Genomic DNA, 10,300 nt, shown 5'->3' with positions numbered 1-10,300 from the left:
GATGGCAGGTGGATCTGGGTGAGAGGGAGAGAGAGAGAATGAAAAGAGAGAGAGAGGGATGAAAAGAGAGAGAGAGAGGGAGAGGAGAAGATGGCAGGTGGATCTGGTGAGAGGGAGAGAGAGAGAGAGGGATGAAAAAAGATGGAGAGAGGAAAGAGAGAGAGAGAGGAGAAGATGGCAGGTGGATCTGTGGTTTCTCGGAGCGAGCCCCTGGGCGCGTTGTTCTCGTGGTTTAGAAGCACCATGATGTAGCCATGGCGACTGCTGAGTGTCCCTGTGCTTATCTCACGCGACATGGACACTAAATCCATTTTTTTCGCTCTTGGAGATGTCTAGTGCCCACGGAGACTGGCCACGAAGCACGCAGAGAAAACACGAGTGGCAATACTCTCTTTCAGGGTCGATAGTCCATTTTGTTTGATTAGATTTGGGCTTTTTGTTAGACCACTGTGATACGACTCTTGGTTCAGCTCTCCAAGCATAATCTCATATAATAACACATCCATCTGTGCTTAAAAAACCATCCAGATATATTTAGCTGTCAGTGCTCAGGCACTCAAAATCAAAAATCATGGCCTGACAAGTGGCTCTGAAGCGGGATCATTTTCTTTGCGAAACGTCTTGATTTTCCTCTGCTATTCCACTCGTTCTTTACTTCACTCGCTCGGTTATTCACAGGACACAAATACACAGATGACATCTGAACTGTCTAAAAATCCTCTACTTTATTCAATAGGATAAATGTTTTTTTTTTGGAAAACATTCAATAAAAAAATCGTCCTTGCTTATTGCTTCGTCGTTAAACTAGTAATTGATCTTGTGCATAATATTCCAAAGCACTCCCACAATCAGTACATTGCTAGATAGATAGTTTTATACTAGATGTTGAATATAAAAACAAATTCAAAATAAAATAAACAACAAGCCAACAAAAAAAGAATCAGAAACAACAGATAAACCAACATCCTTGCCTTTCTTAAAGCCTTGGCAGTAGACAGATAGCGCTGTTAAACATCTGAACCAAAAGCCTAGGCCAGTATGCAACCTTCAAGCTCCATGCATTCACGCACAAGTCAAAGCTTTCGGGTGGTGGATGGCAAACCAACCCTTTATGACACACATACATTCTTGTTTTAAGGAGGTTGTGTACAAGGCAGTATTTGATGGTGAACTGGCAAGGTGTTCTTTTTTTTTTTTTGTCTTTCTCTTATCAATGGAGGCAAGATGCGGGCATAATAACAGCAAGTCCATTACAGCTCCCCCAAGCAAAACAGCACCCACAGATTTCGATAGTAGTTTGTAAAACTCATAAATAAATAAATTACCATAAATAAGTTTATAAATTAAGAAGATACCATCTGTACATGTTGGAACGAAAAACAACAACAACAATAACAAAAAAAAAACAAAAACAAGTGTTCCTTAAGTGAGTGTGCTGTGTGTTTTCTGCTGTTGTTTTTCCACTAGCATATGCTAACTAGCATGTGTGTTAGTTATCATGTGTTAGTTGTGCTGGATTGTACTACTGTTTTCCAAGGGGAATAAAAACGTGCAATATGTCAATTCCTTTACTATATACCACACCATTCGAGTACCATGGAAGATGGCTGGAAACCGTACCTGTGGTCCAAGAACTGGATACAGTTACCTGTGGGGTCGGCACAGAATAAAGAGCGTAGGTTGGCAGGTGCAGACTCCCCACCTTTGAGAATCATACTTCAGGGGTGGGGGGGGGGGGGGGGGGGGGGGTGGGGGTGTGGGGAGTTCCGGCGAAGCGGCATAAGGGCGACCTGGCCTACTGGAATGATTTGGGGCTCCACAGTAAAAGAGAGAGGAGGTGTTCCAAGACTGACTCTGCCTTCAGTGATTCTAAATAGAGCAGAGCTGTTTTTTGATGCTGTAGCATTTTTCCTCCCCCCCCCCCCCCCCATGCCCCCCCTCCCCTTCTCTTCCTTGTTTTATGCAGCCAGCAGCCAGCAAACTAACAGACCATTACTGGCAGTGAGTGCACGCTTGAACGTGTTATCAAAAAAGCGCAGGCAGCAGCGAACAACACCAAAAAGGAATTCATATGCTAGAGAATAAAATCCATTTACGGCATATAAAGATATATAGATATTTATGATTAGAACAGTAATGCATGGCAATTCTTTTTTTTTTTTTCCTTAAACAAGCAAATGTGACTGTATGGTGCTAATGTTTCAGTGTAAAATTAGCAGTGGTCCTCATTGGGGGGTGTCTCTTGTACATTCATAGTGAGAGGAGGGGGACTGGCAAGGGGTACAGTTGAGGGGGGGAGGACGGGTTTAGAAAGAGCGCCGTTTCTGCCTCTGTGTCCAGTGCAGGATTGGAGGCGGAGAGGACGGGGACGGACGGTAATCCCCGTGTCTTCTAGAGGATGACACACTTGCCCTTTTCCACCCAAGGGTTGTTCTTCATCAGCTCAGGGTTCAGGAAAGGGTCGTCGGGCACGCCGTCTTCGATCCATTTCACCAGGCTGCATGGAGAGGGAGAGAAAGAGTTCCAACCGTTACATGGATACCAAGTGTGGATCTGGCCCGGGCATGGTTTAAACCTGGTCGTTCACTTTTTTTTCAGATCAGGACCAGATCAAGACCAGATCAGGACCAGATCAAGACCAGATCGAGACCAGATCACTTTCAGATCAGGACCAGATCACTTTCAGATCACTTTCAGATCAAGACCAGATCACTTTCAGAACAGGACCAGATCAAGACCAGATCAAGCCCAGATCAGGACCAGATCAGGACCAGATCACAGAGTTCTATCCAGTTGATATCTGGATATCATGATTCATGACGGTAGAACATTAGTGTCATTAACACGACTCTCTACCTATCCCTGAGTGTGTTTGTTATTGAATGAAAGTATGTGTGTGTATGTGTGGCTGTTTGTGTGTGTTGTGCGTGGGGGTGGGTGAGGTTTCCTGGCAGCAAACGCACAGCACCACACAATAATATGAATTGCTTTTCATGAATATCAGAGACAATGTTCACACTACAGCGTTGATGTCTTTTGACGTTTCGAACGCTGGGCTTTAATCTATTGTTTTGACAATGCGGTGCACAGCAGAGCAGTAGCCAGCTGAGATGCGTCATGACTCACGCGTCCTGGGCACAAGGGAGACAGTCGAGGACAACAGAGAGTTAAGAGACACACCTCATATGAGCAATAGGGAGACTGCATGGCGCTCAGATCTAAATCGCAAGTGAGGGATAGTATTTCCGGAACAGGATAACACCAAGCACTCCTCACGGATGCCCTATGCATTAAGGGCCTCATTAACAGGGGGAACTCAGGGGAAAGGCTATTTCTAGTTCAATAAAAGAACAATAAAACGGGGGCCACTGTAGCTCACACAGTAGCCTCGACCATATTTAGGCTTGAAGCTCAAGGAGGTCACGGGTTCGAATCCGGCCCGATGCCATTTCTCCTGTCCAACTCTGCACTAATCTATTCATTGAAGGCATAAAAGGCCAAAAACAAATCTTAAAACAATAAAAGAAACTTCACGTTTTAAGCCCAGTACAACTAATAGTTTTCTACACGTTATCAGAGCCACACTTATTTTGCACTGGCAGGTACTGGGGGGTTAAAAACCACTGCACGAGCATCATGAGCTGGGCCTGCACTCTGCCTGGTGAAATCTAATTTATAACAGAGAGAAATTACCCTCATGCATATTTCAGGCAGACTACCCTGAGACAGAGAGAAATGAGACGTTCCCGTGGCGTGACAAGGTGCCAGTGTTGAGAGTGAGGGGCACACTGCAAGTCTAATGGGGAGCGCGGCACCAGGGAGAACAGTAATTTTTCTGCCCCCACACGAGCAGCATTTCAGGGACCGATTCACTGGCTCTCCCTCTCCCTGCTTGCCCAGATAACTGTAGCGCCTGTGACATACCACCTACCTAAATGCTCTTGTAAGGGCAAATGTTACACCCAGGACGCTGCGCTCATCTAGTGAGCAAGCACGGCAATCCAGACTATTCTTATTTGTAGTTCCACGTTGGTGGAACGAACTGCCTAGCACTACCAGAGCAGGGGCGTCCCTCTCTACCTTCAAGAAGCTCTTGAAGACCCAACTCTTCAGAGAGCACTTCCCTTCCTAACTGGCACCTTGGCTTAACTTGCACTTAAGCAGTGACAGTTCCGCACTTCTTTTTTCTTTCTATGTTATTTTCTATTTATTAAAATAAAAAAGAAGCAGTATTTATTGTTACACCAGGTTGTATTGCTCTTAGCTTGACTGTTCTCTCCCTTGTACGTCGCTTTGGACAAAAGCATCTGCTAAATGACTAAATGTAAAATCTTAATGTAAATGTAATAACAGGAGAACTAACGACTACTGAGATCATTGCTGCTAGGCACTGTGGCCTCAGGGACCTTTTTCCTCTAGCACAGTGAGATGTAGGATGGCAAGCTGATTTAGCTTCTGAATGACAGTGTAACTATATATTCTACATTTAAGATGTTTATGTTCTCCTGCAGGTTATGTGGTTTGTTTATGAGATCACACTGTAACGTATGGATGCACTTTACCCATTTAGGTCAGTAGCGATTCTTTTGTTGAATCATTCTGTGACATTATGTCTCCAGGCTGGGACTGTGTGGCTGATGAAATGCTTACAATTTCTTGGCATTGTTATTTCACTATGGTTGCTCAAGATGTAGTTACCCTGTCCAAGCATTACAATACCCACACTAGGAGAGAAGGTCACATTCCTCAGTCTAGCCCATTTGGGCCTACATACAGTACATCCCATAATAACAGAGAAAGCATACAGAACACAATATAATGATGACCTACATAGGTTCACATGTTTAATTCATTGATTTGACTCATTGATTTTTTTTTGTGACACAGAGATTTTGTGGGTATAACTATATAATTCCATTAAAAGTGAATCTTGGATCAAAGTTTACGACTGGGATGAGAGCTGATCTGAGGTAAGAGAGTGTGTTTAGTGGAGCTAGGTTGGTTAGTTTGCTGTGGATGAGAGCTGATCTGAGGTAAGAGCATGTTTAGTGGAGCTAGGTTGATGAGTTTGCTGTGGATGAGAGCTGATCTGAGGTAAGAGCATGTTTATAGGAGCTGGGTTGATGAGTTTGCTGTGGATGAGAGAGGTTCTTACTCAGTGACTGTTTTTGAGGACTTCTCTCTCTTGAAGGCCAGCTGGTACTTAAGACTCTCCACCTCCTTCTTCATCTGGGGTAGGTCCAACTCATCCATGGCGACGGCTTTATGTCAGGATAGTCACCCTAAAAAAAAAAACCTGCATCACACACCGATACAAAAGTGTCTGCGTGAGAGAGCATCTTGACCCACATCAGCACAAAACGCCCGTTTTCACTGCAAAGATTGCACCGTGACTCCTGAAGGGAGACCTGATGTGGACTAAAAATGGACATGAATGCAGTGCTAATATTTCTCTCTCTTCTATTTCCCCACATATTTGAATGCACAGGACTATCCTCCATGGGAATTATCTGACAATATAGACCCTAATATAAACAACACAACATTTAACTGAGAATTGGAACATGCTATCCTGACACCATTAGCCTTTTAAGGCTACCTAGACTGAGCCAATGGAGTGTAAATGAGAGTCATCATCGTAGGCACCATCTGTGGCTTGGCTCTGTCTGTCTCTCTAGCACTGTACTGTCTCACTCCAACATATCCAGGAAAGTCAAAAGGATTTAATGTCAAAAGGACTGATGCATCTTGTTCCTGGAGCTCCGATTTCTGATACATGATTCTCCTGAGACACAGAGAAGACTTGGCTTTTTTTTTTTTACACTCTGGTTTTTCTTTAATTACCACAGAATGACGGTTGTGTTTCCAAGAGCAAACTAGTCTCCTAACTCACTAATGGATCTTAAAAATTGCAACGTTGTACTTTTGCTGCAAATTATCTTGTTTTTCTTGGCCTTTTCTTTGTCACTATGAGGGACAGAATATGAGCAATATAAACGATGTGATACTTCAATCAATGGCTCACAGTGGCATCTAACCCAAACGACAGGACTGACAAAGACAGGACCTTGCCATGAGGCAAAAATATATCCCAGTTTTAAGTGATTATGTCCTGTGCTCGCCACGGGAACCCTGGACAGCCGGATACATGTCCTGAATTCTTGTTTTCCCAAAATAAACCAATCCCTGGGGCATGTGTCTCTAGTCTTTTTCTATACAGAAGTTCTACCAGACCGATAATGAATCACAGTTATCCTTTTAGACAGCGGAGATTAAATGATAGATTCCAGTGGACGAGATAGAGCGATATGTCCAAGACGGCGAGGCTGTGGACGAACTTTCTAAGTTCTTGATGTAGGTCGTCTCTTGATTTGGGTCACAACTACATCTGATAACATTCATATTTGCACCCACTTTGACCATCATGAGAATATGCAATGAGTCTTAGATCTGCGGTTAAGGAGACGTGCGAAATGTAGATACATTCTTACAGTAGAGTAGATGTGTATTTCCTATTATATCGCCTCCAGGGTCCTATTTTGTAGATGCCTAATGTCTAATACAAATGTCGTATGTAGAATATCATACATGGACCTGGATGTTACATGTCTGATTTGCCTCGCAATCAATGATATCCTAATTAGGTTCACAGACTGTTATTTCCTCCCCAAGTGACAAAAGATAAAATATTGCGAACACAGACACAATCAGCAGAGAAAATGCGAACATTTTCATGGTTGAGCATGTAGGCGAGAACATCTGTCATTTGACTCGAAGTCAAATAATCTCATCTATTTCAGAGTACCGACGGGTGAGGCCAGGGAAGAGGAGGAACGCAGAAGAATCGAAATTTTATGTAACATAGCATTTCGAGGCACAATAATGATTGGTGCGCTTCAAGTAACATTTCAGCCTACTTTCAGAGGGCCTCTCTGTATATATTTTAACATCAGGTAACCTAAAACATAGCTTTCTCATGCCAAAACGACTATACGCCTAACCTTGACTAACACACGGAAATGTCAATTCAGTATGATAGTATTGCCCTGCTTACCTTACCGATGTTGTTATATCTTTGACGCAAGGAAACGGCTCGGCGCTTCTTTTGGGAATGGATTAGTCCGGATGATTTATCGAAATGTCTTAAAATCTCCGAGAGTGAGCCGTCAAAGTCAGTGGTTTTGTTGTTCAGCTTCCTGTATAAATAAAAATGTCTTGCGAAATGAACCGTTACGAGTCCCGCAGTAGTTCCCGATATGTCTTGTCTATGAAATCAATTTGGTGGTAAAAAATCTCTTTCCCTCAAAAGTCCACGTCTGCTAACAGCTGCAGTGCCGGTAAGTGATGCTGTAGAAGTGGTGTCTATGGCAGTGATAGCACAGCCCTACAGAGTGAGAGAGCGCTGCTCAGTCTCTGGTCCTCCTACGAACATGAGCATGTGTGTGCGCGAATTAACATAGAGTGCGAAGAGCCTATAGGTGGGGAGAGCAGACCTACTCGGGTGTGCTTGTGTTTATAGCGAATTATATTTGATTTAGAGAATGATTCCTCTTGCTACAGATATCATCTATCCATCAGAATAGTGCAAGTGGTGTGCAGTGTAAAAGCGTACCGATCAATCTTAAAAGGCTTTTCCATCTCATTTAATTTCATTTCAGTTTCTGCTCTATTTAGGACAAACATAAAGCTTTCGATTGTTATCGTTGCAAATCCATTGTTTGGTCCTAAATCGGATTGCATACATTAGAATACAATAATGGAAAAATTGCTGTATGTAGACTATACATTGATATTCATCAACACTCTGACATAGGCCTTACCCAAAATGTACGGCAAGCCCTCTGTCTCAACAGACGTCCAAAACAGAGGGCACACATGGACTATATTGGGTTGATCTCAACACTACAATATGTTTGAATTACATATTTTCAATGACCGAACGAAGGGCAAAAAGAGATGTTGCACTGAAGTCATGTTTTCTATAGGCTATAAATTATTCACTGGCTTGTCAACGGTAAGAGCAATACATGCAATTCAATCGTTCCCTGAAGCATTTTATATTCATATAAGTTTCCATTGCGGCTTGCGGCAGAGAAAGCTTAAAGCTTTAGATGTAGCTTTAGAAGTGTAGGCCTTATATGTTCAATGGGTATATCAGAGTCACACTGCACCTAACTCTCCTTCATTCAAAACGTATTTGTAGTTATTTGATTACTGGTTTGACTATCAAATTACTATGTCTAAAGAAAAGGTAGGCTAAATAATAACTTCCTTATTATATGCCAACAAAATTATAAACTGTGGTGTGAAAATATTACCGCTTACTAATTAATAATATTATATCTATAAGTTATTACACAAAATGCATTAAACCTTTGAACCATGGTTTCAACAACTTAGACTTCGTTATTACTGGATTTGGAGGAATATTAATTTTGAAGGGAAGGATAGACTAATACCCCTATACATAGTGTATGTTTATAGAAGGGGACGGAGGCGGCACCCTATACTGGCCGTGTTTGTTAACGTTGCTCTTGTATTTGCACATGCTTCCAGACTCAGCAAACTATGCAGATGCCTATTGTACTGTTTATACATCTGTGACCCTCCCTCCACACCTAAACAAACTCACTCGCACACACACACACACACACACACACACACACACACACACACACACACACACACACACACACACACACACACACACACACACACACACACACACAATGGAAGATTAGATGTTTATTTGAGCCTTGCACTGTTAGGGGTGGAGGTGGCGACCTACACTGGCCCTGTTTGTTAAAGTTGCTCATGTATTTTCAACTGTGCTCCAAAAGCAAGTTTGCACATGCTTCCAGACTAAGCAAATTCATCTATGCAGATGCCTATTGTACTTTTTATACATTTATGAATGTGATCATCCCTCCACACCTAAACACACTCGGACACACACACACACACACACACACACACACACACACACACACACACACACACACCTAAACACACTCGGAGACACACACACGCAGTGGAAGATAATTCCCCCCTATGACTGGGACGTCTTTTTGATCCTTCCACTGTAAGGGCCTGTCCACGCCCCGGCCGTTTACTGATACCAGGATATCTGTCACTTGTCCATCTCACTCCACTCTCACTCTCACTACCACTCACGTCAGTCTCATCTGATGTCGCACCTACAGAAGACCATTAAGAGGTGTGACATGAGCCAGCGAGCCCGGGGTCCACTGGCGACTTGAAATCAGGCTTTACCTCTCTGTGTGTCTACACGTTCCCCTGGTGATATGCATGAGTGTCTCTGTGACGCAAGGCTGGTCTTCAGCTAAATTAGAATTAGCTGGTTTTAAAAATAGAAATCATCTTATACTAGATGAAAGCTGATAAAGAAGGGGCGTCTACATCGTAAAAGTGTATCCTAGAGTAAGTAAATAAAAAAAAAATGTCAACTTGCATTGTACAACCATACAGTGAGTGGTTTATATACAGATGCAAAACCTGAGCCTATGAGTCTGTATCCATCTAGCAAAGCCCTAAGCAGATTAGGCCACACTAGATGTATATTTTCAACCTTTTAGCTGTATGCGGCCATGGGATTAGCTATCTTGTCAGAGCTGATAACTGACCTTACATTAAAGATTTTGATAGCATTAGATGTTAAAGCAGCAATAAGTAGTTCTGTTCCAAAACTAGCATGCTAACCACATAAAAGGCATGCAAAAACCTTGCAAACACTACCAACAGCGCAGTTTGCTGATAGAAGCTTGCCAACACTCTAACTGGGGTCTTTTGGCAGTATACCTGACAATGTCATGCTGTGAAAGCTTTTCTTCTATTTTTGCAGGATGTTCCAGACACAGGCACAGAACATAGTGCATATCCTGGATGGCTTGTTGGAAAGGCAGGTGTTTATCTGTCCTTCACATGACCATATGCTATAAACATGAATTTGAGGATGGTACCAAAACTAGTTGCCTATGAAACCATACCTCAAAAAGTGTAAAATTGTTAAAAACAAATAATCTGCTTCAATATTATTACATAAACCCATGTACACCGTGTGGGATGGGTTGAACCACTTCAGTATTTCTTCTGTAGAGGATACATCCAATACATCCTATTGCACAGTTTGCACTTTCTAAATCTTGGATACACAAGATTGCCTTGTCTAGACATCTAGAAACCGGAGCCATCCTGTTAAAGGAGCAGTAAGGATTCTTTGTTTTCAAAAACATTAAAAGGTTTCCAGATTTACAATTAGTCTGAGAGCATTATGAGGGCC

At 42.6% G+C, this 10,300-nt stretch overlaps 1 protein-coding gene across 1 annotated transcript; it reads right to left on the bottom strand.

Moving 5' to 3' along the window:
- Positions 1 to 2,391: 2,391 nt before the first annotated feature.
- gng13b (guanine nucleotide binding protein (G protein), gamma 13b) lies at positions 2,392 to 7,191 on the bottom strand (the record flags this gene model as incomplete). The annotated part of the gene is made up of 3 exons (XM_080856587.1): positions 7,055 to 7,191; positions 5,156 to 5,282; positions 2,392 to 2,497 (listed from the first exon to the last, which is right to left on the bottom strand). The coding sequence occupies exons 2-3, from the start codon at positions 5,251 to 5,253 to the stop codon at positions 2,392 to 2,394; spliced, it is 204 nt and encodes a 67-aa protein (XP_080712713.1). The 5' UTR covers positions 5,254 to 5,282; positions 7,055 to 7,191.
- Between the last annotated feature and the right edge of the window lie 3,109 nt (positions 7,192 to 10,300).

The sequence above is a fragment of the Sprattus sprattus genome, assembly GCF_963457725.1.
Source record: "Sprattus sprattus genome assembly, chromosome: 18".
Taxonomy (NCBI): Eukaryota; Metazoa; Chordata; class Actinopteri; order Clupeiformes; family Clupeidae; genus Sprattus; species Sprattus sprattus.
The sequence above is the reverse complement of the archived record's forward strand: the minus strand, read 5'-3'. Positions and strand labels throughout refer to the sequence as shown.